Source organism: Semicossyphus pulcher, unplaced genomic scaffold (assembly GCF_022749685.1).
Source record: "Semicossyphus pulcher isolate SPU_LCO1_2020_fin unplaced genomic scaffold, fSemPul1.0.p SCAF_7, whole genome shotgun sequence".
NCBI lineage: Eukaryota > Metazoa > Chordata > Actinopteri > Labriformes > Labridae > Semicossyphus > Semicossyphus pulcher.
This window is the reverse complement of record NW_027211748.1, coordinates 22,519,529-22,547,324: the sequence shown is the minus strand read 5'-3', so window position 1 is coordinate 22,547,324 and position 27,796 is coordinate 22,519,529. Positions and strand designations below refer to the sequence as shown.

General features: G+C 42.0%; 3 protein-coding genes across 3 annotated transcripts; 2 read left to right on the top strand and 1 right to left on the bottom strand.

Annotated features, from left to right (window-relative positions):
- The first annotated feature begins 694 nt into the window (after positions 1-694).
- Positions 695-20,902, top strand: ap1g2 (adaptor related protein complex 1 subunit gamma 2). Its single transcript, XM_069684327.1, has 22 exons — positions 695-802; positions 1,460-1,662; positions 1,938-2,062; positions 3,405-3,546; positions 3,872-3,968; positions 4,074-4,150; positions 4,246-4,341; positions 5,802-5,882; positions 6,451-6,549; positions 6,665-6,720; positions 7,462-7,575; positions 9,565-9,705; positions 10,113-10,167; positions 12,032-12,154; positions 13,864-13,953; positions 14,396-14,523; positions 16,033-16,137; positions 16,224-16,371; positions 17,095-17,260; positions 17,467-17,618; positions 17,947-18,045; positions 19,064-20,902. The coding sequence occupies exons 2-22, from the start codon at positions 1,462-1,464 to the stop codon at positions 19,169-19,171; spliced, it is 2,403 nt and encodes an 800-aa protein (XP_069540428.1). The 5' UTR covers positions 695-802; positions 1,460-1,461; the 3' UTR covers positions 19,172-20,902.
- Positions 20,903-20,978: 76 nt separating this feature from the next.
- On the bottom strand, positions 20,979-23,838 carry nedd8l (NEDD8 ubiquitin like modifier, like). Its single transcript, XM_069684328.1, has 4 exons — positions 23,691-23,838; positions 21,699-21,746; positions 21,509-21,591; positions 20,979-21,401 (listed from the first exon to the last, which is right to left on the bottom strand). The coding sequence occupies exons 1-4, from the start codon at positions 23,706-23,708 to the stop codon at positions 21,278-21,280; spliced, it is 273 nt and encodes a 90-aa protein (XP_069540429.1). The 5' UTR covers positions 23,709-23,838; the 3' UTR covers positions 20,979-21,277.
- A 1,170-nt stretch (positions 23,839-25,008) lies between these two features.
- Positions 25,009-27,527, top strand: LOC138611590 (zona pellucida sperm-binding protein 3-like). Its single transcript, XM_069684769.1, has 9 exons — positions 25,009-25,075; positions 25,158-25,342; positions 25,416-25,519; positions 25,588-25,679; positions 25,756-25,936; positions 26,020-26,125; positions 26,201-26,289; positions 27,262-27,353; positions 27,442-27,527. The coding sequence occupies exons 1-9, from the start codon at positions 25,009-25,011 to the stop codon at positions 27,525-27,527; spliced, it is 1,002 nt and encodes a 333-aa protein (XP_069540870.1).
- The last annotated feature ends 269 nt before the right edge of the window (positions 27,528-27,796 follow it).

The following is a 27,796-nucleotide window of genomic DNA, read 5'->3' as shown; positions in this document are numbered from 1 at the left end:
ATCATATTCTTTAAATGTAGATTTTTGTTCGTGTTGGTTCAAGATACAATTAACAAATAAGCCATATCAAAATAAATCAAACCATTGAGTATTTCTACTTTAAAAACACAGAAAATATGTCACAGTTGGAAATACACAGGTAAATATTCAAACTCCAAAGGCTGACTTGTTTGCTTTTATTTTAGCTTCCTATATGTTGGATGTTTACTTACTATAACAATATCATGGCTTGTTGATAAAACAGATCCATCATTAATGTTATTAGTGAAAGCAAAGTTTTCCAAGACAAGTCGACATGTGTGCTGCGGGAAAACAATTTATATTGGGATCAGGATTTGAAGCAGCATTTAGACATTTGTGTAAGGAAATTAATATGACATCATGAAATATGGTTGAACAATTAAATGAACTAGAAAACAATACTACAGCTTCAATTTGTATCGTTATTTATATTTTCCAATAAGTGTTCAAGAAATCAATGATGAAATACTGCAATACCCTCAATGGATTAGAATACCTCAATAAAATGTAACCGTAACTTATCGCCCCTTTGCTTTTCTTGCCGTAACATGTTAAAACGTCTTTTAAAAGGTCATATCTTTCTAAGAAGACGCAACATAATATTTTAGTTTTATTTTGAAAGTTGTGACCGGATCCTGCGCGATTATTAACGTCTCTTTTGACACTACATGGATTCACAGTATTTGGGTTTCCAGCCAACTGTCTGCTGCCGAGTATTGGAGGGGGTTCGGCTGAACCGGTTTACTTTTTAAATACTGGGGACTCACTTTACAGTGTAAAGGTACGTTGTTATTTTGTAGTGTAAACCGTTAACATAAACAGACTGTAATGCTAACTCAGCTAGCTCTTTAGCTCGACAGTCTCTCACTGAGAAGGCTTGACAGCATCTGCAAGGTTAGCTCTGCTCGGTCAGCTGGCTAGCCCCTGACTCATTTCTTTAACCTGTACTATTGAATGTGGGAATGTTGAGCTAACATGTTAGGGAGCTCATTGACTGAAATGCATTTTTACATAATCAATAAGTATAATAGACGCCGATAATTAACAGTAACTTTCTATTAAAGCAGCACAAGATATGAAAGACGCAGCAGCAGCAATCTGTCACTAGAAACAGAGGTCAGTCTACAAGACATGAGGGGTATTTTAAGTTGTTTCAACTGCTATTGAAATATACCAACTATAGAGGTGTATTTTACTGACAGCACATCTCTTCTATAGCTGTATTATAGAGTAGTAATAGCTTTGTCAATACACTGGGAGGCTTTTGAGATACAGGAAGTGAAATCAAACACAGTTCAACTCTGCTCACTGAAGTGGTTTGTTCTCTTTTAATGTTATATTTTGCACACATACCAACACATACATCTCCCCTATAAATCTACCCACCAACACACACACACACACACACACACACACACACACACACACACACACACAGCCATGTCTCCATCAGTCCCCCTGCAGGAGATGATCCGGGCCATCAGGTCAGCCAGGACTCAGTGTGAGGAGCGGGGTGTCATCCAGAGGGAGTGTGCAGCCATCCGGGCTCAGTTCAGACAATCTGACAACGGGGGACGATCGCACAACCTGGCCAAGCTGCTCTATGTGCACATGTTGGGCTACCCTGCTCACTTCGGTCAGGTGAGGGGATTTTGCTAATGCCTGTCATGGGTTTCGCTTGAGTTGAGAGTGCTCTGTCAGTGCAACACTATGAGTCGTGGTTGATCCCCTCAAGTAGAGTCTGCAGCATTGCTAACCCATGTCAAAAAACTGGGACAACGAATCCCGCCCAGCTCCGGGGCTGCTGCTCTAGACCCATGCCCGACCTCCACTTGGAGGCGGAAATTTCCCCTGGGCATCATGTCAGTGTTTCAAGTGGCTTCACTTTTAAAAGAGTTGTTGTTCTTCCCTTTTAGATGGAGTGTGTCCGGATGATAGCCAGCCCTCGCTACAGTGAGAAGCGTGTGGGATATCTGGGAGCCATGATGCTGCTGGATGAGAAGCAGGACGCTAGTTTGCTCATCACCAACTCCATTAAGAAGTAAGCACAGGCACTTTAACCTGAAATCTGCAAAGCCATTAAAACAGAATTAGTAACACTTTGTTTAACCTTCATATATAGAATTTCTGTGCCTTTTAAAGTTTGACTAATGGAAGTCTGTTAGGTCTTTGGGGTATAGCTGCATAAGTGAAAAAAGTTGAATCAAGCTTTTAGTGGCTCCAGAGGGAGCTGAGTAAAGTCTTTGCTTCAAATTGGAATAGCCTAGGATGAAGACTACAGATGTAAAAATGGAGTTGCGTTAGAGAGCAGGGAGCAGCTTGGAGCAAGGCCACATTGGTCGCTAGTAGCTAAAAACAACCAAACTCCAACTTAAAGTGATAATCTCAAAGATTTTAATGTAAATAAATGCCCGTTAAGCGACTACCTATCGCCCAATGAAGTAACACAATGGTGATTGAGCCTGTGGCCCACTGATGAAAGCCTTTGCATTTGCAGTATTACAGACTGGCTGTCTGTGGCAACATTAGCGGAAAAAATCACAAGCGGCGCCCAGTTAGTGACGCATTTTCCGTCATCCAGCAGTGGTTGGTCTGCCAGAGAGGGTAGGCGGAGCTAAGCGGCTGCTTTTCCGGTCTCTGCAAGTGTTGTGAGTAAACAGTAATCTACTATGGCTGAACAAACAAAGAAAAGATGGATGACTACAGATACAACTTCAAAAATAAGTGAAAATCCAAAGAAAGAGAAACAAATTCGACGCTCAGATGAAGGCAAACAGTCTAAAAAGGAAAGCAACGGTCAGCGAGGAAAATCAAGAGTTACAACCGGAGCCAACCGTGGACGTCAAACATGCGACACTGTCTGGATATCTGGGAAGTGTGCTCCCGCAATTACTGTTTATCGCCATAGGTGCCGCCAAAGAGAACGAAATTGAGATCTTTGAGATTACAACTTTAACTGTCAGGGGTTGCATTGTGGGTAATGATGTCCAAAGATTTTGACAAAGAAGAGGGATGTCTGGATTAAGAACAAAGGCATCTCGTTCTGCAGCATTGATTTTGATCCTTTCTTTGACTGTCCGTCCTGAGAATGAATGAATCAAACGCCACTAAAACACTATAAATAAATGGCCTATAATACGTTATAATAGAGTTGTAATTATAAGGAGACCAAGTCAAGTTTTTGTTAACGTGTATGCAAACAAAAATAGCTTCTTATTTAAAGCGCCTGCTACAAGTGTATATAGTCAAAGAATGTAGTAGCTAAAACTGTATAACAGCTATGATTACACAAATACAAACCTGTGTTTATAATTCATTATTAAACCCATTACAAACAGAACTACGATATCATTTAGGTGCATCTCTCTGTGTGTGTTTTCCAGTGACCTCTCTCACAGTAACCAGTATGTGCAGTCTCTGGCTCTGTGCACGCTGGCCTGTATGGGCTCAGCTGAGATGTGCAGAGATCTGGCGCCAGAGATCGACCGGCTGCTCCGAGCATCCAACTCCTACATAAAGAAGAAGGTGGGGACTCAAAGGGTTGTTAAATAAGTTAATGATTCTGCCACTGCAATCAATCTAAACACAATAACATGTTGCAGATTTAGAAGGTAGTATGATTTATTAAATCCTGCTTGCAACTAGAGTTCATTTTTTCATGTATGGTCCATGCGTGCAGTCGTCAACTCTAACCTCCGCAATGTGATGTACAGTAGCATAAGTTATGAGCCTGTTTGTGCTGTGATTAAAACAAATATTGTACACAGATTTCAGCTGTATACCTAGCAGGATCCTTCTCTCACCTGTTGATGTAGTGATGATGTGTTTGTGTTGATGTCTGTTCTTCCAGGCCGCTCTGTGTGCTGTTCACATTGTGAGAAAAGTCAACGATCTGGGGGAGCTGTTCGCCCCGGCAGCTCGAGCCCTCCTCTCTGAGAAGAACCACGGTCAGCTGATCCACCTTTAATGTCTTACTTTAGTAACCAATTATGTTCATGTTGCTGTGTTTGTCCCCATTTTAAAACATTCCTCATGGTTTTGTTTACATGCAGGTGTGTTACATGGGGCTGTGGTGCTCATCACTGAGCTGTGTGAGCGAAATCCAGAGACGCTGGAGCGTTTCAGAAAGGTGCAGGAGGGACAAACACACACACAGTTCTGTTTTTCTACACCCTCTGTCTCCACCTCTCAGTCATGTTGTGTTTGTGCTGTGTGTTTTCTCAGACAGTGCCAGATCTGGTTCAGATCATGAAGGGTCTGGTCATTTCGGGTTATTCTCCAGAGCACGACGTTGCGGGAATCAGCGACCCCTTCCTACAGGTCAGTCTGGACTCTGCTGCGGCTACACTCAACACTCACACACCATGGCATTGTTTTTTTTGCAGCAATGTCTTACCTTAATTGTTATCGATATACTACTATGAGACCAAACAATCACAAATTATTGTTTTGTATGTATTTCCTGGAACACAATGTTGATGTCTCATTCTGCAACGGGGGGCCTATACTTATTTTGTGTCCAATAAAAGGCTTACTTGAGTTTTCACATCTACAGCCATGTGGCAGGACCTAGCAGCTAGCAGTTATGGGTCGTCACTTTGTTTTTTAATGTTCTCACATTCAGCACTGTAGGCTGCACTATCCATAAAAAAAATCCTCCCTAGCTGCCTGTTTTTATGGAAACATAAAGATGTAGAGTCATTTAGCACTCTGGTAGTTGATTTATTGAAACATTAAGTTGAATGAATGCTTTACTGGCTGTTTGCAACCCATTACATTCACTGTAGATCAATGACTGTATACAAAGATGGACGACGTCTCCATCTACTCTCATTGTACAATTTGAAGCCATCCCCCCGTGACGAGCACTGCCATCTTGCGCTGGTGACATTTTTGGAGCCAGAGTTGCGCAGTAGCGATCGGTGGGTTGAGCACACTTACTGGAAACAACAAAGCAAAGATCCCGCACGTCAGCGTGTTTAACAGCAGAACAGCTTCTTGTGTTGGTCTGAAACAGACGTTCATAGATATGGAAACTTTAATGACTGTAGGGATTGTTTTAGTTACGTCTCCTCTCACTGATCATCCTCTACTCTGCTAATCCTGAACAGATCGGCTGCAGGAGCCGTATCTGTCAATCATTATTTTTACAGCATCAAATAACTAATTAAAACTAAACTTGTCAGAAAAATGAACACTTGGACATAAATGAGCATGATAAGAACTAACTATAATGACAGAAACCATGTTTGAGAAAAATGTATTTGACGTGTATTTTGATTTTATAGTTTGACTCATGTCCCATCTGTTAACATGGAGGAGGCGGGCTTTATGACCTATACTGCAGCCAGTCAGCAGGGGGCGATAGAGAGGGTTTGGCTTCACTTTTAGGGAGCTGTCATGTCGTCCATCTTTTTATACAGTCTATATGAAGAATATATAAAGAAACATTAGAAACATCTAATGTGCTGTTATACATCATGCTGTTTTTTTGCGTCAACAATCTGACTGATTTCATCTCAGCATGAACCTTTGAGCACTCGAGTGGTGCTTTACAATGAGATACATCCGTGGCTTCTTCTTTCTGTGTGGCTCTGATTCGGTCTTAAATGATTAGAGACGAGGTAGCATTGTAACACATTTTTCATGATTTGACTTTCTTTCTTCTTTTCTCATTAACACTCATACTCATCCTCTTGTCCTACCTCCTGTTGTTGCTGATTCAGTGTACCAAAATAACTTGTGGCCATCTGTTCACTCTCTGCGGCCTCCATCCTCAGGTACGCATCTTGAGGTTGCTGAGGATTCTCGGTCGCCACAACGAGGCAGCCAGTGACGCCATGAACGACCTACTAGCTCAGGTAAAATTTCCTGGTAGTCAAAATGTAGAAATTATCCAGATCTGTAACATTATTTGCTTATAAATGTCTTTTCTGTAGTATTGAAACAGCCTCTGTGAAATGGCCGTGTTTATTTTGCTGATATATCTGGAGGGGTGAATTTCGCTTCACTTTTAATGTGAACACACGGTTGCTTCTAAAGTATCAGCAGACTGAACACAATGCAGCGCGCGGAAAGGGAAGTCTTGGGTGGAATTCCTTATCGCTAAACGCTGGCTACACTGGAAATACCGAGAGTAAACCGTCATTCCCAGAGGCATTTATCGTCATCAGATTATAGCAGAGATTGTTGTCATAATAACCCCAGTTTTTTTCTTATTTCAAACAAACTGAGAACATGTAGAAGGTGTTACTTCCTGTTTTATTCTGGAGAGAAAAACCCCAAACTGTGTGTTAAAAAAGAGGAAGTTACAAAGTTTGAATCACTTGTGTCTTTTTTAAAACATGTCTCAGATCTTTTACTAATTGTTACACATTAATACATGTATGTCTTTGTACTGACGTGTGTTTGACTTGTCGTGTCGTGCAGGTGGCGACCAACACTGACAGCACGAAGACTGTTGGCAACGCTGTGCTGTATGAGACCGTCCTCACCGTGTTAGACATCAAGTCAGAGAGCGGCCTCAGGGTGAGACACCAGCAGCACTTCTCTCTGTGTTTAATCCCAGTGATTATAACAAAATCATGACACAGAATTCATTAATTAATAAAAGCACACATGCTCTTCTTGACTTGTGCCTCAGGTGCTGGCTGTGAACATCCTGGGAAGATTCCTCCTGAACAACGACAGAAACATCCGGTTAGTTGCTGCTTTAGTTTCTTTTTTACCTCCCTTCTGCCTCACATTCCTGCTTCTCCTTCCGTTTTCTCTCCCCTCCTCCCTCTCTTATCTCTCCGGGTCATTTTACCTTTTCCATTTCACAAGGCCAATGGCAAACTCGCTGCAGCCAGAGAGAGAAACCTCCCCACAGGCTGTTATCAGTCTGAGCTCACTAATCACCTTCCCCTGGAGCCGTTCCCCTCGAGCCACACCAGAAGCTCCCTGTCAGACTTATGATGCTGATGTCTTCATTTAGGGCTGTGTCATTCCTCATCAGGCAGCGTGGAGGCCTTGGGCAGCTTCCTTGGGGTTTTGTTGTGGTACTTTTTTTGGGGGTTTGTCTCCACAGGGGCTGTGTGGTCGGGCAGGCATGTCTGGTTCTACCTGCCGAGCCCCTGAACCTGTCTGTGGCTGAGTGACAGTAATAGGACTGGTTCACTCCTGTGAGACCTGCACGGCTTGATAACATCTCCCCCGTGCTCGCATAAATATTTGATCAGTTCATGAAGTGAAAAGATTAATTATTTATCATGCCAAGTTGGGAAAGGAAAGTTTGTACAGCGCTGTCAATTAATCTGGATTCCTATCCAACGAGTAGACGTTGTTATTTATAGGGAACAACAGCTTATTTGTTGAATATGTTCTGCTACATTACACAGACTTTGTCTAATAACGCAGAAGTAGCTTAAAACATGACATCTGTCCTGTATGGCTTTCCAGGTACATTGCCATGATCTCTCTGCAGAAGATTGTTGGGACGGACCACAATGCAGTGCAGCGTCACCGGGGGACCATAGTGGACTGCCTGAAGGACCAGGACGCGTCTGTCAAACGGTAACTTTCATCTGTGCTCCTCTCTCTGGGCAGAGCTCATCTTTCACACATGTTCAGTTCAGACGTCACACCACGAGGTCATCGATTAAAATGTCTCTCCCGAGGGTGTTTTGGGTTTGCTGACACAATTTTGAAATGGAAATCAAACAATTTTTAGACCTTTCTCAAAGTGTGTCATTCCCTTTTTTTATGATTGGTATATTAACGGATGCTCTCTCCAGAACCTACCATATACAGTATAAACATCCTGTGTACAGCCTGTGTGCTTTCGGACACTAGGGGTGATTTCACACCTAAAGTCTGTTTGTTTAAACAGAATCAAAGACCAAATTGTAACAGTGTTGCATTTTGCCTGGTTTGTGTTCACACGGCAGCTTTTACCAGCAGAGGAAAAGTTTTGATGCGCAGGGAAGCTGCTCTCTGATTGGTCAGAATTTCCAGGTGGGAAAACTCCCCGAAGTAAACAAAGAGAGAGAACAAGAAGAGAGAGGAAGATGGACTTTTATGTTTTGTTGTCTGAGTTTTTTTACTTTAACCGACATTGTTCCACAGATTGATCACTTCCATTCTCTAGTTTCTGTGTGTCTGTCTCTGCAAGTGTCAGCACCCGTTAACAACCCACAATGCACAGTGTTTGGTTTGCTTCCTGTATTAGGTCCTACTTTAGGTCTGTTTATGTTCACACCTGAATCGAACAGAGCTGTGGTTCATTTGGAAACGGACCAAGTCCCATCTTTTCAAGCTGAACCATGGTCCAGTGGTTTGGTACACACCAGAGTTTGAATGCGTGTTCTCACCTGTCCAAACGAACCGGACTTTCAGGTGTAAAAGCACCCTAACTGGTCACCACTGCATCTGCCTCCAAACAAAATCAGTGTTCAGGGTGCAACTGACTACCTCCAATCCCACTAATGATCCCACCCTACAGGTGGATACCATCTACATCCTCATCACACAGCCAAAAAGAACCATACATTATAGCTTTTGAAATGTTAAGCAGAATGTCATGATTAATAGTTTTGTTGATTCATGTCCAGACCAGATCGTCAAACTTATATCAAACTGGTTATGATAAGTATGAATAAACAAACTTTGATACCAGTTGTCACACACCGGCTCAAAGTCAGTGACAAAGAAGGGAATCACACATGAAATACTGTTTAAATCATATTAATTTATTGTAAAACTAAAGATGAAATAATCATAATTATGTAAGGTAAACAGGTCAGTCATGACCACAGTGTATGGATGAGTGTTGAATGTAAACAAAACACAGAAACAACCAAACCTACTGGTAGAAGCCACTTAAATAAGCAGAGGACCGATTCACTCAGGTCCAGGCAGTTTCCTGATGCTCTGCCCATTGGCTCCTGAACCAGGAAGTCAACCAAACTGATAACAGGCAGAGAGAGCAGGACGTCACACAATTTACTTAACTGTTAGAGGTACTTTCAGGCATTTGCAACCATGCTGCCAACGACCATGGTGGCAAAGTTGATGCTGTTTACAAATGAAACAATGGAGGTATTGGCATCGCAACAAGTGCTCTCTGCAAACACCCTGACATTAATATACATCAGCTAGTACCTCAAAACCTGTCCAGATTTCCCCCCGGGATAAATAAAGTATTTCTGATTCTGATTCTGAAACTGTCACTCTGCGTTTTACGTCAACTTATGTTAAACATTGTACATTAGGATTCCTTCTGTTTTGCGATACATAGCTGATCCTTGTGGGTGGATTGACCCCCAAGGTCTCGGCCAGCAGCTAAATCAGTAATAAAACAGCCTCCTGAGAGCATCTATTGGTCCTTGTATTGTAAAGGGCTCTTCAGCAAGCTGGATTTTGTTGACGTGGTCGGGCACTTCGTCTCCAAAAGCACTTTAATGAAAGTCTGGATGAGGAAGGATTAAATATTTATTTTCTGCACCCACTGAATTGAATACATATTGAATAACCGACATTAATCCTCTCTGGCCATCTCTCCAGCCGTGCGTTGGATCTCTCCTTGGCGCTGGTGTCAGCCTCCAACATCCGCTCCATGATGAAGGAGCTGCTCCTCTTCCTCTCCTCCTGCCCCCCCGAGCTCAGGTCTCAGGCTGCCAGCGGCATATTCAACGCTGCAGAGAGGTGAGGGGGACGCTGCGGACACATACGTGATTATATATCTATGCATACAAACACACATACGTTCATGTGCACTTGACTACAATTTTAAATGCTCTGTTTTTCTGAGTTTAGATAATGTGGGCATCAATGTGATGCAGCTGTTTAAGTGTTACGGCTGTAACAAAAAGTCTCTGTGCTTAAATGTGTCTACATGTCTCACTCTGTGTCTGTCTCCACGATCAGCAGCACTGCTGTCTCTTTAAGTGATGAAGAATAGCCTTCTCTGTATCTACTGAATATCACTCTCCCACTTGATGCTTTTTGTCTTTCTGATTGTGTGTGTGTCGTGAGAGAACAAAGGTGTATGTGTGTGTGTGTGAGACTCCCCCTTAAGCACCACTGAGCGCGTGTGTCTCTGTCTCTGTCAGGTATGCGCCCTCCCAGCGCTGGCACATTGACACCATCCTGCATGTCCTCACCACGGTAAATACACACTGAGCCGCTCACCCTGCTGCACTCTGCCACAGAGCCTGTTTACACCTGGTAGTAACATGCGTCCTGAGTGATCAAATCACAGGTGGACAGATGTCAGTTCACACCTGACACTGAAGATTTCTCCAGTAGTGCTGTCAAAATTGTCCAAAAATGACTCTTGATTATTCCCTCTAAAAAAAACACACAGGTTGGAACTACTTGCATATCTATTTTTGCGCAATATGTCCACAAGAAGGCAAACTGATTCAACGAGAGACAACGTTACATGCAGAGATTTATTTGTTTAAACATGAAGATGCCTTTTAAAAGATCGACATCGGCTTCCTACACTTTGCAAAATAAACAAATAAAATAATCAGAGGTAGAACAGACATTCAGCGTGCCGAGCGAGCTCTGCTGTGACAGGTATATATATTTAAAAACATGTCTTGAAACAAAATCAACATACCTATATATATGTGATGCCGGGCAGGAGGAGCTCTCTCTCTCTCCGGCCAGGCTGGGATTTGAATTATCGGCCATCATTACCACAAGGTTGTTGTATTGGCATGACGTTGTGATGCATTCAAAGATGATCGGTAACCAAGAGATGGCGCACAAGGATATACGAGAACACGCGAGAGCTGGCGAGACAGCCGTGGTAGTGCTAATTTTTTTTCACATCGAATATTAATTTTAATAATCAAATATTCATTTTTTACTACAATGCGGTTATATATTTGAATTTTTAATATTCGTTGACAGCCCTAGTCTCCAGTGACCACTTCTGATCGGATGTCACTTCCTCGCTCTGTATGCAAATAAACACAAAGCCGACAACATCCTTATTAGGTAAAAAAAAAAAGATAAAAAGAGAGAGACTCGAGCGCGAGAGAGAGAGAGCAACAGAATCTGGAAGTGTTGGTGTAATGTCAGAACTTCCTGCAGTCTCTGTAAACAGTCACAAACAGGCAGGTAGATCCAAGTTAATAATAAGGTTGTATCCTCATTGTAAACTGTGATCTGCTCATGTGTCACATCTTTATCCAGGCGCTGTCTCGCCCGCCTCCCTCGTCCCTGCTGGGCATCGACCCATATCATAATATATTTGCTGCACTACTCACTGTAATGCACAACCTGCCTTTTGCACATTCTTGGAATGACATCAGAAATAATAGACAAAGCAGAGGGCAAGAATGACAACATCATCGCTGCCCTTGATATAGAGAGTAGGAGGTCCTTTAACAGGGCCGGGACACACTCACACACACACACTTCTGAAAGAACATCGGCCATATTCAACCCAGGTCTGAGTGATCTGAGCATCTTAATGAGCCCTTTGGTGCATTCACAGCTGTACGTCATGTGATCTGCTCACCCAGGATGCATGTTAATACCAGGTGCAAATATGCGTGTAAACCAGGGGCCACATGTATGAAGGCTGTGTACTAAATGTGTATTTATAAACAAAGATTTGACTAAAAACATGTAATGCTCTTCTGCACACGCTTTCATACATGCAGTCCCGGGCTGTGAAGAAGCCATTTATCCTGAACTTCTGCTTTTCACTGTTGCATCTTTACTTTCATTTTGTGCTCCTAGTCAGTTAGGGAATAAATGAAAGACCAATGCTTACGCTAATCTTTGCACTGCTCTCCAAAGATGGGAATGTGTTTAATTAAAGCTGAATCCAAATCTGTAAGTTTAATCTATATGACCTGTGATGGAAACGTCCCCCAAGTGAGCTCATTGTGTCTGTGAGGAAATGTAGGGCGACCCAAATACTTAACCAGCTGTGTAGCTAATGGAGTTTGGTGCGAGTGTGTGTGAGTGTGTGTGTGCTCATGTTCGACTCTGATCTCCACTCCGCCAGGCAGGGGGCGACGTCAGAGATGAGACAGTGCCCAACTTGATCCAGCTCATCACCAACGCCTCGGAGCTGCACTGTTACACCGTCCACAAGCTGTACCGAGCGCTGCTCTCTGACATCTCTCAGGTGTGTGTGTGTCTGAGTGTTTCCTGTTCTTAAAGAAGTGCTCTGAAGGTTAGAGCAGATTGGCTTCTTGGTCAGAGCACGCATTCTGTGAAACATAGGAAGAATATTTAAAGTCAAAGTCAAAAACACAGGAAACAAGTTACACCTGACCTCACATAACCTTGTACAATATAACACTTCAAAGAGGAAAAGCTTTTAAAGGCACTTAAAAGTTGAAAGGAACGTCAATCAACAGAATCCTCACAAAAATTTAGTTTTTATGGCTGATTAAGCAGGCTGTTGTGTGGCACACACATTCAGGCGTTCTGGGAGACCTACAGAATCTAAAGTGGAGCTGATATTCAAAGCAACTCTCACATGTCTTTGCCTTCAACCCTTCATAGATTTTAAAGACCCCCTCTAGTGAAACTCAAGTGTTTAACCTTGTCAACATCTCCATGTGGTGTTCTTCGTGTGCTACAAGACATATCAGGGACAACATCAGCAGTCATCTCCATGGCTGGGCCTGTCTGCTTTTAAACTGCAGTGTACCAAGGACAGGCTGAACAACACGTTTTCAGATTGGCAGGTTTGAGACGTCACAAACCTAAGGAGCCAATCCTGTTAATGAACGGGATGACGCTATGCATATCATTATGTGTAACCTTTGGCAACCACTTTGATGATGTCCGAGGCAGCTGTAACCGTCATCGTAATTTATGCAAACTCTACTGACTACTAACGTTAGCGTTACTACTACTAATTACTACATTGCAAGCGAGCTAAGTTTCAACAAGTTGCCACTAAACAATGGCAGAGATGTGTTTTATTTTCACGACGGAGGGAGCAGTTGGTAATGTGCATAGTGGGCGGGGACTATGCAGATTGGGGAATTTTAAATGAAGGAGAAGGAGGAGATGCCTCAGGAGGATTTCGACAAGGTAATTAAACGTATTTTGCAGAAAAAACACAATTTAATATTCCAAGCAGAGCATTTTATATGTCTTAAAACATGACTGGAGCTGGTTTTTAAAGCCAGCTAAGATCAACAAAAATACCTGTTATTGTCTTCTGTCTTTACAGGCAAGTATTGTAATAAACAGACAAACTGATGCTGCGATCAGTTTGAGATCAAAGCAAAAATATTTAAAATATTTCACAGTAAAAATAGAATACAAGGGATTCTCCTAATTATAAACCATCTTCATTTAGCTGAATTTCATTAAATTAACCAGATTGTTTGGAAACAAATGATATTAATTTATGTTTTTATGTATTTATCCGAGAGAAAATAATGTAGCTTTCAATTTAAGGTCATAATAATGTGCAAAACTCGACATGTTCAAACGTTTTCCTTCATTCAGCGATGTTCATTTCCTTCAGCCTGACACAGACGTTTCTGTGTCAGACTGAGCTGCTGTGGTTCAGCGGCAGTGGGAATAGCGAGGCTTTCAGTTTGAAACCGGCTGATGCAACCAGGTTTATTTTTGGAACCGAGTCGGATGAACAGCAGCCGTGTACTCATCTGCAGTGTGCTGCAGTTTCCCATCATCCACCACATTAACCTCGGGTGAATTGTGGGGAAAAAAGAGCTCTGATGTTTCAGACTGAATCTAAGAAGAAGAACAGAAAGTATTCTATGTACTCGACTCTATTACTCTGTGATTATGTTTGACAGTGAGTGTAATTGTGTGTATGCAGTTGTGTGATTGTAATCTTTGTGTGTGCAGCAATCCCTGGTGCAGGTGGCATGCTGGTGTATAGGAGAGTACGGAGACCTGCTGCTGAGAGGAGAGTGTCAGGAGACTGAGCCGGTTCAGGTACACCGAGCACCAGCAGAATAGAACAACAGAATAGGACATTAAATTAAGGATTATTTATTCAGTGATGCAAACCAGCCCTTCTTCTGAATAAATCTAGTAAATAAAAACATAAAAATAGAAAGTCTGGCTCCCTAAGGTGGGAAGTTCAAACTGTACATATGATGGTAGCAAAGCTGTCTCTCATTTATCGTTTTAAATTTGTTTAAAGCAGATTAAAATATGTTTTCAGTCTCTGGGAATTAACCCAGTCTGAAAGCCTAATACTGACAGACCAAATATATTCTTAATCCTCTCCTCATACATTTAGGGTCTGGTCTTTTTCGTCCAGTAAATGTGATGGACCGTCAGCTGGATTAATACTGGAAGCTAACATTTGCTGTTTTGTATCCCCAGTTTCAGCATGATTGCAGCTTTCTGACCATGTTTTTCTCTCGATCAGGTCACCGAGGACGACGTCCTGGACGCCTTGGAAACGGTCCTCCAGTCCCACATGTCGTCCCCGGCCACCAGAGGCTTCGCTCTCACCGCCACCATGAAGCTGAGCACACGCATCACTGATAACGTGGAGTAAGAGACGCTTCTGTCCCTCACAGCAAACACAGACTGGCTACAGTTAAAACAAACAGTAACAAGCTACTGTGATCAATTTAAAGTGACAAAGAGGCAGACTTATTTATTTCATATATTTATTTTTCACACAAAGGGAACAGAAGTGTACAATGCAGTTTTGCAATGGCCAGAAAGGACTAGAGTTAATGGTTTCTTTGTCACTACAAGCACCACCAAACAGCATTTGAGTGCTCGAGCGATAGCGCATTTTGGTGAAGGCTAAATGCTGAATTCAAAAGTTGAAAGGGCCAAAGAAAAAAGACTGGAGTCTCAGGCAGCTTTCATGTGTCAATCTTTTCAAACGTCTGTGGCAAAGATTTAATGCTAATGTGTCAAGTATAAAAAGCCCTTCTGGTCTCTAACACACTTGAATACAGTCTTAGGAATTTAGTATTTTGTAATCATTTAAGAAGAAATAAGTAAAGATTACGTTTTTTTGGCTAATTCAAAGCTGCAATGAGTCAGACTAATTTATTAAATTTGTATACTTGTTAAACAACTTGATGGGAATACAAATATGCAATACAGAATCAAATGGTCGAACACAGCCAGTAAAGCCGCTTTCCCACTGGTCAAAAAACCCACCAACACCCGGCTTTTTTGCTTTAATGGAAAAGGTTACAATCGGCATTCAGACCCGGGTCAAATGACTCTGCAGTAGACCCGGGTTATTATCGCCTCGGCTCCGATCGGTATTGATGGGAACACAAAACCCGTGTTGACACGCTAATCTCCGCCCCCTTTCTGGCGTGATGCTATGCCCTGTCTGTAACTTCTTCGACTCCTTGTCATCACAGCTATAAATTCTGCCCGTCTCCGTCCGAGCAGCGCTCGAACATTGTTCCTGAATGAGTAATAGATACAATAAAGACCTAACCACCGTAACATCTTCACTGATTACTAGCCCTGCCTGGGCTCGTTTGTGACGTGACGCAGCAGAAAAAAGACCAACAGGCGTGTACTTCCCTGGCAATGGGAAAAGAGACAATCGGCGGGTCTTCCCTAGTCTGAAAAACCTGCGTCAACAAGCTGATTTTGGTGGGAAAGGGTTATCAGTTCATGGTACATCATATCATTTGGTTATCGCTAAATGCCTCAGTCTCAGGTTAAAAGAGGCTGATAACACGAAACAACAATTGGCATTTGATATAATAAGAAGTCTCAGGCAGCTGCATGTTTTTATTAAACCCTTTTTCAAGTGTTTCTGTGGCAAAGATTTGCTGCAAATATGTCACATATAAAGTGTGCTATGAGTGTTGGCACAGCACTTCTTGTCCTTTACAGAATTTGATAGATGTTGTGACTTTTCTGGTCCCTATTTTAATCTTAAGACAGTTAATTTGACAAGAATTTAAAGGGTCTAGATTATAAGGGGATGTTAAGAAAAGTCTGCTGGTTCATTTTGAGTATCTCTCTCCGTAGTTCTCTAAGTGCTGCTTTTTTTCTTCCCCTCCACTCTCCTGTCAGTCGGATCAGAAGCATCGTCAGCATCTACGGCAGCTGTATAGATGTGGAGCTCCAGCAGAGGGCGGTTGAATACAATGCTCTGTTCAAGAAATATGACCACATGAGGTACGTAACAGCCCGTCTAATTCCTTACAACATTAAAAGTTGTGATGAAAGTGTTTTTATCTGAGACGCCCTCTCTCTCTCTGCAGAGCGGCGGTGCTGGAGAGGATGCCTGTGATTGAGAAGAACTCCCCGGGTCACATGAACGGAGAGTCAATGGGGGAAGCCATCAAAGAAATCCAGCCAGCCAAAGTCAAGCAGGGAGAGCCCCTGCTGCCCCTGCAACCTGCTAACCAGGTACATTACACTGAAACAGAGGCATGTGATATTACACAAACATAGTCAAGACTGGACTGATGACCTTTTAGTCCCATCTCTCAGTGTCTGACCTCGTTAAGTTAGTCACATGTTGATTTTCAGGATAACTTTTAAAGCAGCATCAGGTCATGCTTTGAGCTGTTCAACATCGATGAAACAGAAGTTCTTTACTCATGAAGTTCGTTCAGTTGCCGATCACATTGCATTCAAATCATTTTCACACATGCAGAGCAAACAAAGTGTTCTCTTAAAGGGCCAGTTCGCTGATTGTCAACCTCAGTCCTATCATGCTATTATAGGGAGCTAATGCCAATATGGTAGGAAAAAATGCAATTTGGATCTGTGCCTTTGGAGGACGCTATCCGCTTCTCCAATGAGCCCTTGAAAACCTCCTGCAGACTACACATCATCTGTTGGAGGACAGGGAGCTTACTAAGTTACACTTCCTCAATCTAGAACGCCTGCCTCCGATGTCATGTCTCGTTCAAAATCGTCAGGTTTGAAATGTAGCCTGCAGTGAAACAGTAGTATTTCACTCCAGCGTCTCTCTCTGGGCCGTTCCTTTCAGTGGGAGGGGCGCAATGCACGCTGGGTGTTCGGTTACAGAGAGCACCAGCTTTGACTGACTGACTGACTGGCTTTTTCCACGGGCAAAATGCTCCTTTAATGTTGAGATTTTTTCTTCTCTGTGATTTCCCTCAGGTGTGTGATCTGTTGGACCTGCTGGGAGGCTCTGAGGAGACTCTGCAGCCCAGCCCAGCAGTGGGCGGTACAGCACCAGGCCTGTCAATCAACACAGGCAGCTCTGCTGGAGGAGACCTCCTGGATCTACTGGGAGGGTTAGAGCCTGCACCTGCAGTCGCACCAGGTCTGACCCTCGCAAGCACACTCGCTAGTTTAGACTGAAAGGAGAATGAAAGACAGAAGAGAGTGGTATAGATATTAGACATGACACATGAGAAGTAGAGGGACATAAATCGTTCTCCCTGCTCAGAATCAGGCCATCAAATAAATTCCTTGATTCTCTCATGTTGATATTTTTGTTATTTTTTAAACTCGCTCTGTTTTCTTCAGCTCCCACGGTGCAGGTTTATGACAAAGATGGTGTGACTCTGACACTCAGTTGTGAGAAACAGTCAGACTCTGGCCTGACAGTCACACTAACAGCCTCCAACTCCACCGACTCAGACATCAGCAGCTTCACCCTGCAGGCTGCCGTACCCAAGGTTTGTCTCAGTGCACCATGTTCATCCTGTTTACCATGTACAGATAAATCACTGGCAAGAAACTTTCTGTGCCTGTAGATTTCTGTCTGCAGAAGTCGTCTAAAAAATCAGCAGCTTGTGACAGAATACACATCTTTTTCACATTTTCAGTGCTGTATCACAAACATAGATACGTTGTTACTCATGTAGTCTTTCTGCATTTGACCAGTCTGTGTGGCTGGTTGTGGAGCCTATAATGTTCTTAGTGGTCTCAGTGCAGTAAATAGAGCTGAACAACATGCAAATGTTTTGGTGTTCAAACTTAAAAGTTCCGCTTGATCTCCTGCAGAGTGTCCAGTTACACATGAAGGCCCCCAGTGGAGACTTTCTTCCTGCACGAGGTGCAGCTAAGGTGACACAGACGGTCGCCCTTAACAATCCAAACAAGGTGGGTTTGACTGCAGTTGTTACTATACCATATCTTCCTTCCTGATACCAATTCAGATACATAATTAAAACGTATTGGCAGATACAGAGCACCTCTCAGATACTAGGGTTGTTAATAAATATAAATATTATAATTTCACAGCTGAAGGGTATACAAGGAATCCTGTAATGTGAATGCTCTCATTGCTGTCTGACCTGCCTCAGTTAAATGAAGGAAGATGTCTGTTTATAGAGATTAAAAGAAGCTAATTCAGATGACGCTAATAGGAGCCTGGATATCATTATGGCGGATTACATTGTTCCTGCCTACAGATTCTAAATGTTTATGTAGAATCTGTAAATGGAGATTAAAGGAACCCTAATCTAAAAACACTGAGACTAAGAAACAGAGCTAGTGTTTGCAGCCGCTCAGCTCGAGGCCTCTCCTGATACCCTGTTCTTTTCAACATAAAACTGTACTGTACTTTATTTAGTGTTTTAGCTGCTTTTAATTGTTGTAACTCTAAAAGAAACATCCTTTAAATCTTTGATTGGAAAACACTGATTGCTGACATTTTGATAGCTTAACCAACGTAACACTTTGAGCAAACAGTGCACTGCTTTACCGCTCTAAAGCTGTAGTTTCTAGTGGCAGGTATGCTTTACATTATTGCTGCATAGGTGTCAATAACAGGAGAGGAAGAAACAAGTCCATTTGTTGCGAGATTAATAAATTATGGTATTGGATTGGTGAATTGACTGGCGTACTCGCCGATACCCGATACAGGATTTTAGGCCTTTTCTGCATGGGTAATGGAATTAGAACAACTCTAATACCCCTCTTAAATTAAAAGACAGTGCTAACACAATATTAGGATGACTCTTCACACTTTCACACACTCCTCATTCTCACATAACACCCACAAACCTGCAAGAACAGCACAACATTTCCGAGAGTGTGCCAAGTGTCAGGTCGAAATGTTCTTTTGTTACTCCAATCTAGCTGCATCACACTGACTGAATCCTTTCTCCCCCTCCAGGTGAACCTGAAGATGAGGATCCGCGTATCTTACACCAAACAAGGCTCGGCCTTTCAGGACACAGTTCAGATCGACACCTTTCCCGGACTCAATGCTGCCGGACACTGACAGCCGCCGCTCGGTCTGATTGGACTATGATGACGGTCTGTGGATGAGTTGGCAGGAATCATCGGAATCACTGATGGAAAGGTTTTGTTCTGCCGTGACTCCCTCGACCATACCACAGACCGGAGTCCAAGCTGCTGTTTCTTTCTGAAATACCTGATTTTTGTTGTTGTTTTAACGGTTAAAGGACACTTTTCTTCTTCAGGACATCGTCACAGCCTCGCACATGAACTCGCATTGTTTCCTGCTCCTCGTGAGTCCAGGGGTAAATGAGACTAATGGCGCTGTTTGATACGTGGCAGACCTGGTATAAGATGGAAATACTAAAATAATATCTGGGATTTTTTGCAGTGACAGCTGTCAGGAGAAACCACCCAGGGTTTGTTTTTAACATCCGATTGTTTGAGATCTTTCCCTCCATAAATATTAGTTTCGGCTCCCGTCACTCAGAACGAGCCACTAGATCAATTTCTCTCCATCCAAAGCGTTTTCTTTTCTGAAATATTTGCCTTTACCATCTCCTCTTTGTTGAAAGGTAGCTTAACACTCAGTAATGACCCACTACTATTATTAAAAATGCTCTAATCCAGTACACCTGATTTTAAAAGGAAACAGAAGGAGCAATAATGTTTGAAATTGGCGCCATAGCTGTGGAGAACGGCTCGTGGTTTCACCCATTCTACATTCCTATAACACCCAGCATGCATTGCGCCCCTCCCTCTGAAAGGAATGCTAGAGTGAAATACTACTGCTTCACTGCAGGCAATACCTCAGAGTGGTACAGAATCCGAAACACGATGAGAATATACCGGTGGATTGTCTAAAAAAATCTTCAGGTCTGCAGTCTACATTTCAACGATTTTGAATGAGACATGACATCGGAGACAGCGTCCTAGACTGAGAAAGTGCAGTTTAGCAAGCCGGTTTTCCAGGGCCCATTGGAGACGCGGATAACATCCTCCAAAGACATAGAGCGAAACTGCATTTTTTTTCTCTACCATTATGGTATTAGCTCCCCATAAGAGCATGATAGGACTGAGGTTGAAAATTGGCAAACTGGCCCTTTAAGGACGTAGGATTTTTAAACACAACCTTGTGTGTTGCGTTCACTTGTCTTCTGTTACCCCTGTTTTTCATGTCTCATTCAGCTGAATAGCTCCTCCAAATATTCACCTCCTAATTATTCCCCTGTGCCTTTCATCTCCCTCAAGAACTGCAGGTTTTCTCATGTAAAAAAAGGATTTATATTTACTTTTGAAAACAAAGAAATGGTTTTAATGTAAGTGGTGTCGTCATAGAAACATGTTTTTATCACTCCCAATGACCAGTCTCCCCTTGCCTTCTGTTTACAGAGGCTTCGGAGTTGTTTTATTTTATGAAGACTGTCAAGTTAAGACAAGAAAAATGGACATGTTGTCTATAAGATGTATATTTTACCTGTTAAGTATATGAGCACAATTCGAAGAGTCCGGAGGATCTTTAATACAACCTTTTATTGCAGAAGGACAAAGAAATGGGCTGTAAGACGTGCGTGTCAGCTCTAGATACTGGATATGTCTGCAATGGTGCTCCACACGGACTTCAGTGCAATCTATTCCAGACTATTTCAGATCACTACATTAACTTGACTGTAAAAAAAACAAACAAAAAAAAAGGACCAGGAGGAATACTCTGTCAGGTGTGTAAACTGTCTTTAAATCTTCAGTTTCATGTCATTTTCTAATAAAAATCAGTTTTCAGAATCCTCAGTGGTGACATTTTTGGTGTCTGTGCTGTGTTTTCTGTGATGTGTCAGAGGACGACGCTTCAATCAACTTCAGCATTTATTCACAAGCAAAAAAGACCACAGTGTTCTCAAACTGTCTTTTGTACTGCATGGGTGCCTGCATCAACTGGTCGAACTCAGAAAGCCAATGTGGGTTTTACAAAAAAAACATCTAAATAGGAATCAGAACGTCCTTTTTTTTCTTTCTTGTTGCTGCTGTTGGTTGATTTTCGTGTTTGCGTCGGCCGGGAGCGTGGGATTTCAGATCTCTGTGCTGTAACATGGTTAGACTGTGACAGACACCTAAAGCGTTGGCACTCAGCTGGCCCCATCGCTACAGCCACTCAGGACAAGGAGGAGAGGTGTGTGCGGGGCCTGTGGAGCGTGGAGCCGCCTCTTAGCGCCAACACGAGATGGAGCACCGAGCCTCCCTGGATCTTGTAGTCTGCAGCTGTCTTCTCATCGTTCCTAAGAGTGAAAGAACGCAAGGGGTAAGCAAGAGAGGGTTTAGAGAAGACCTGCAGAGGAAGTACCCTGCAGCTACTACATATCAAGCCCATGATGGAGGAACTCACATCTGTTTTCCACTGTAGATCAGTCTCTGTTGCTGCGGCGGGATCCCTTCCTTCTCCTCCACCCTTTCTTTAATTCGCTCCACCTTCATTTGTAAATAAACAACACTTTAGAAATAATGACAGCGCCTTCAGAGTCAACAGAATACAAGTTAGTTTATCTGTTTCATCTTAAAAATTAAATATATTTCACCTTGTCTGTGGGCTCAATGTCAATCTCTATTTCCTTTCCAGTGAGAGTCTGAAACACAATGTCAACATGATCCCATCAACATAAGCTGTAAACACATACATGTCGGCACCTGGTCATTTTCATTAACACCGTGTTATATTTAAAGAAGAAAAGACCAATCCCCTGTCATAGAGGTATACATGTGTTACACCAATATATGTGACCTAGGAAATTAGCTATATAACCACTGCAAATGTTTTTAATAAGGCAACACATTTTATTTGTCTATTTTAGCAGGAATAGTTAGATATGTATTACTGTAAGGGCTACAGCTACACTAATGACTCTTTTGAGTAGAGCCCGACCGATACTGGATTTTTGGGGCCGATGCTGATATTTAGAGGTAAAAAAATTCCAATATCGATATGTCGGCCGATATAAAAAAACACAAAAAACAAGACATGCACTCTCTGGCAGCGTTAGGGACAGTCCTCATTTCCCATCATGCCTGCTGCCTAGTGCTGACTGAGTAGTTTGCTAAGTTTGCTTTTATGTTCCAAAATGCAAATAATAACTTTTGTGCGTGTTTGTAATGTGTCTGTTCGGATCATATGTTCTGCATATGTTGGTAATTGTCATTTTTGTGCTGGTTTATAGTTGTAGCCATGAGTGATGTGGCTGTTACATTTCTTGAAAAGTACATATAACCCTCTGCTTGTTAATAGACAAAATGTCACTACCCACTTGTCCAGGTAACTTAATATGGTTATATTCTGCAGAAATTCATATATTAAAGACATAATCTCAGAGTTCTAAGTTTCAGTCTCTTTGGCGGCACCTAATGGCGATAAAAAGAAATAACGGGTGCATACGTCCCACATAACCGTCCACGGTTGGCTCCGGTTGTAGGCTAACTCTTGATTTTCCTGGCTGACGGTCTCTTTCCTTTTCAGACTGTTTGCCTTCAGCTGAACATCAAATTTGTTTCTTTTTCTTTGGATTTTCACTTATTTTTGAAGTTGTATCTGTATTCATCGATCTTTTCTTTGTTTGTTCAGCCATAGTAGATTACTGTTTACTCGCAACACTTGCAGAGAGCGGAAAAGCAGCCGCTTAGCTCCGCCTACCCTCTCTGGCAGACCAACCACTGCTGGGTGATGGAAAACGCGTCACTAACTGGGCGTTGCTTGTAATTTTTTCGGAGTATGTCGCCACAGACACCCAGTCCATAAAAATACTATATACTGCAAAATGCAAAAGCCATAGGCCCTTTGTGTTACCTCATTCAGGGGTAGATAGTGACTTAACAGATATTTATTTAAATGAAAATCTTCAAGATTATAAACCTTTCATATCAGAGCATATTGGTGGATATATTCACCAATGCCAATATATCTGCGATATGCTAATATTGGCCGATAAAAATTGGCGGACCGATATATCGGTCAGGCTCTACTTTTCAGGACTGATTGATATTCTATAAGGCAACATAAAATAGAAATAGAAATTGGGTTTCATTACCCAAATTGACGTGTTCAAAGGTCTTTTTTTGTCGTACAAAACTTAAGTATACATTTAATTTACAAAAGTATACATAACATTATTTTTCTGTAAACAACTATTAGATTAATCGACTGCACATTGCAGCAAATGAATATCAGAAATGAAAGGCTAGTGCTCTAACCCATCATGTACTCTATCCTGTAGCCTCTCTGGTTTTGTTTGTTAAGGTGTTGGTGAACCTGCTATCAAATAACATAGCTACATACTAGCCACCCAAAGAGCAGCATGCTAATAGCTAGTTTGTAGCTTCACTTAATATTGAGCAGGCAGGGGTTTAAACAGTTTCACCACCAAATAGGATTTATATAAGTAAGAATGTAATGAGTCACTGCCCCTCGGCCCAGAAATAAATTAGCGGACTGGGACAGTGATGTTAGCGGGCTAGCAAACAACAGCAGCAGCCAGGAGCCGGCGGAGAAGTCTGGGCCGTAGATAAATAAATGGACTTACCTTAACTTTGATCAGCATGTTGAATAAAGAGTATACTACGATTTTAAAAAAGAATCACTGTACACCGACCAAAACAAGATCATATACTAGCGAACTACAACCTGCTTAGCTTTCTGACTTGAATTTACTTCCTGTGTACTACGCTAAACGCTCCGGACGGACTTTGACGGTGTTTTACCGCACAGAAAAAAGGTTCCGCTCCGATAAATAACAAATCAGCGATTTCAAACTCACAGCAGCTTTCATATAGACAGGAATATTAAGAAATCTAAATTCAGAATAAAAATTAGTATCCGTATAATAACAGTAAATTCAGAGTGATATTATTATTGTCATGATGCAGAGACATGTTAGCATTTTAATGTTAGCCGATCAAAATATAGCTAATTTTCTGAACGAACGATAATAAGGATCTTATTGGATCTTTTAAAAAGGTGATTTTTAAATTTGTAAAGTAATAACTTGTCAAAATAATGCAGTTGAGTAACAGCATTCATAATTATCTCTGAAATATAAATAAGTAGATGCATAAAGTACAGTTAAGAAAAATAAAATAAAAGCACAACTCTCACATCACCCCAGTATTAGCTGCACTGCACTCGTTACCAATACCTTTTAGGATTCATTTAAAAATTGTATTTATCACATACAAGGCTTTACATGGCCAGGCATCAGAATATATAAGTGAGCTTTTAACACATTACTGCCAATAGAAGGCCTTTCCGATAAGCCGCATTAGGCCTCCTAACCATACCAGAGTCGAGGTTGGAGTCAAAAGGTGAACAAGCTTTGTCTGTAATGGCCCCTCAGCTCTGGAACACTTCTGTAAAATGTCTTCCTCTTTGTATTCGATCCGCAGACAATGTTTCTGCTTTTAAATCCTCTCTTAAGACACATTTCTACAACTTACCTTTTTAGCTGACAGCTAGTTTTATTAGAGGTGTGCATATTTTAACGTTATTGTGTTATCCTACTTTTGCTTGTTTTATTTAACATATTTTTTATACTGTTTTAAACTGCATGCTTGTATTGTGCAGTTTTGTGTTTTTTTGAAATCTACATATGTGATTGTCTCTTTTAACTCTGGAAAAGCACTATAAAGTATTATGTATTATTACAAAAAAATGTATCTGCACAGTGCTTGACAAAACATACTTCTTACCTTTCACTTCGGAAACAGGAAACACCCACCCTAACACCCTATCAGTTCAATGGGGCTGAACGTGGCCCTCCTCTTACACACATGTTGGTCATTCAGCTAATTTGGCAGCAGGTCTACAAATTGTGTCAGATCCAGTGTGATCTGGATCGTTCAGTCATGGTGACTCATCTGTACTTAGTTGTGATAATCGTGGCTGCTTTTGCAACAACTGTTGCTAATGCAGGTATTCTTTGCATGTGGAAATGTTTCCACCTCATCTGTTTTTTTAAGAGCAGAAAATGGTATAAAAGTTTTCTCTTTTGCAGAGATCAATGTAGTCTGTGCAAAAGACTCAGTAAGTATCACATGGAGGATCAGTGCGGAGTTGGTGCCAGATGCAGCTCGTCTCTTCCTGGGAAACTGCATGCCGTCTCAGCTGAACCCCCTGCCCAGTGGGGAGAGCGAAGCTCAGTTCAACTATAAGTTTGTTGACTGCAAATTTAAAAAACGGGTAATCTATTTCCTATATTTAACTTTGCCACCTTTCAGTCTCTTCTAGTGTCTTACCACCTGTCTTTCTACAGATGAAAGGAAAGCGTCTGCTCTTTCAAAATGAACTGACTTACAGGCCGCAGCCTAGGTCAAAACCTGCAGCCTTTGTGTATCCCATCGAGTGTGCTTTTAAAAGGTAAAGTATCAGTTTATCAGTTAATGCAAAAAATATGAGCTGGGGAAACATTTGGTTTTATATTTCAGACCTGAGGGGTGGGTTCCCCCTTTCCTGAACCCTGGATCAGGTGTCTCTGAGGGTCGAGGCGGGCTGGTCTTCCACATGGCGCTCCTCAATGGTGAGTTCTCACACCACCAAACACAACACAAGGATACTCGAAGACATATTTCAAGCCTTTAACTTTCCACCAACAGAGCAGTTAACAGGTATAGCAAAGACAAACGTCATCCCGCTGGGCTCCTTCATGCCAATATGGGCAGCAGTGGAGCAGAAGTCCCATCAACCCTTGCTGCTGCTGATGGAGGAATGTGTGGCCAGCACTACACCAGAGCTGCAGCCCGGCAGCCAGGTTCACCCCATCATCACCAATAAGGGGTATGATTAGACACTTAAGTCTTTCCATCGATTCTTCCAGAATAAAGGTCTTTGTTGCTCATGTCAGATTTAAATGTCTTCAGGTGTCTCATGGAGAGCATGACGGGAAACTCTGTGTTCCTCCCTCGATATCACTCGTCTGCCGTCATCCTGTACCTGCAGTCCTTTAAGTTCGGTCCCGGAGAGGAGGTGAGAGGGGACATGCTCGTTGCTCTAAGATACTTGTTTCACAACACACTGTGATAAAGCTTATGTGCTCCTCAGGTGTATATTCACTGTAAACTGGTGGCGTGGGATCCTCAAGTTCTTGATGAAAGCAAGAAAACGTGCCATTATGTGCAGCAAAACATGAGGTAATCATGGAACGCTTGGATGTTTTTCAAATGTTTGCTTTACTATGTATACCAAGTATGAAGTTTAAGCTACGAGAGTGAGGCTTCATACACCTCTAAAGCTGAATGAATTTATCATGTGTTTGGTTTCAGGCCTTGCACACAATGTCAGATTGACCGCTGAGGTTTTTACAGTAGGTTGTATTTCTTGATCACCACTCGTGATTTGTTAAATGGTAGAGCAGTGGCGCTCAACTGGTCTCGCCTCAGGACCCACCACCTCCTACTTAATGACCAATCACAACCCAAATATCTGAACATTTTCAGCCACTCAAATGTATTAAATGAAATGCTCAGACAGAAGAAACATCAGTGTCAGCATCTCAAAACACAACAGTATAATAGTCGAGCAAAATAAAAATAATCCTTTCAATTTCTTCAACAGAAATAAACTAGTGCATTATGAGTGCAACTACTGTCGGGCTTATCAAGCTTCAAGTCTATAACTGTAGCTGGGATTACCCAATCAGTGGACACATGGAGTGTGACTAAACTACACTACTGCACGCACGTCATGGGGAACCCATGTCCTCAAAATAAAAGCGCAGCATCGACTTTTTGCCCCCAGTTTTTTTTCTTTAAGCACACATACATGACCCACAGAAAAAAAAAAAATTCCTTCAGTATCAGAATGTGAAGAAGAGGATTTAATTATAAATAAATACAACTTGCATGGATAAATGTGGTGGTGTAAAAATTCAATTTGTGTACACAAGATTTCCCTTCATAAACTTAAAAGATTAAAGTCAACATAACCTGTTTAACTTTAAAACACTATCAGAATAGGAAAAATGTTAACTTCACTGGCATAAGCAGCATTTTTACATGAACGTTATGAATTGTAATGAAACTTTTCATTGCTCCCTTTTAAATCAGTGATGTTGCTTCATCAACACTGTGCAGATTAAATAACCTCTGGTTGTTCTGTCGTAGATGGGAGCTGCTGGACGACCCCTCTCAGAGCTCCATCTGTAGCTGCTGCGATTCAACCTGCATGTCCCGCTCCAAAAGAGGAGTCCAATCGGGTATCTCTTTTCTACATACTTCTACAGGCTGTTTTTCTATGGTTGGGTCCTTTCCTCATGACTTTTCTTTTTTCTGTTCCCCCGTCAGAATCCCGTGGCTTTAGCTACAATTCTGTGTTGGGTCCCCTGATCATCGTGGATCCGTCGGACTCAAAGACCCCCAACACAGCTTAGGTCGGTCACTGCAGCTGATTTCTAATAAAGTGTTTAATGTTTTGGTTAAACAGAGGATGGTACAACTGAAGTTGTTAACATTTTCTTAACAGGGAAGTCCAGTCTGAGCTGCTGGAGGCTTTGATCATGCAGGAGCAGAAGGATCCAGGAGCAGAAGGCCTCATCCTCCAGACTTACAAGATGTTGGGATGTCAGAGTTAGATTATCTCTTTAACCCTATGTACCAATAAAATCTGGCGTAAACTCCTGAGATGACTTTTTCTTGTCAT

What these genes read in the sequence shown, in the direction of transcription:
- ap1g2 (XM_069684327.1), top strand. Translation starts at nt 1,462, where the DNA reads ATGTCTCCATCAGTCCCCCTGCAGGAGATGATCCGGGCCATCAGGTCA. An exon ending in ACCCTGCTCACTTCGGTCAG is followed by an intron (nt 1,663 to 1,937) that starts GTGAGGGGATTT and finishes CTTCCCTTTTAG; the next exon opens with ATGGAGTGTGTCCGGATGAT. An exon ending in TGCTCTCTGACATCTCTCAG is followed by an intron (nt 12,155 to 13,863) that starts GTGTGTGTGTGT and finishes TTGTGTGTGCAG; the next exon opens with CAATCCCTGGTGCAGGTGGC.
- LOC138611590 (XM_069684769.1), top strand. Translation starts at nt 25,009, where the DNA reads ATGGTGACTCATCTGTACTTAGTTGTGATAATCGTGGCTGCTTTTGCA. An exon ending in AACAACTGTTGCTAATGCAG is followed by an intron (nt 25,076 to 25,157) that starts GTATTCTTTGCA and finishes TCTCTTTTGCAG; the next exon opens with AGATCAATGTAGTCTGTGCA. An exon ending in CAAAAGAGGAGTCCAATCGG is followed by an intron (nt 27,354 to 27,441) that starts GTATCTCTTTTC and finishes TTCCCCCGTCAG; the next exon opens with AATCCCGTGGCTTTAGCTAC.
- nedd8l (XM_069684328.1), bottom strand. An exon ending in ACATTGAGCCCACAGACAAG is followed by an intron (nt 21,592 to 21,698) that starts GTGAAATATATT and finishes TTACAAATGAAG; the next exon opens with GTGGAGCGAATTAAAGAAAG. An exon ending in ATCTACAGTGGAAAACAGAT is followed by an intron (nt 21,402 to 21,508) that starts GTGAGTTCCTCC and finishes TTTCACTCTTAG; the next exon opens with GAACGATGAGAAGACAGCTG.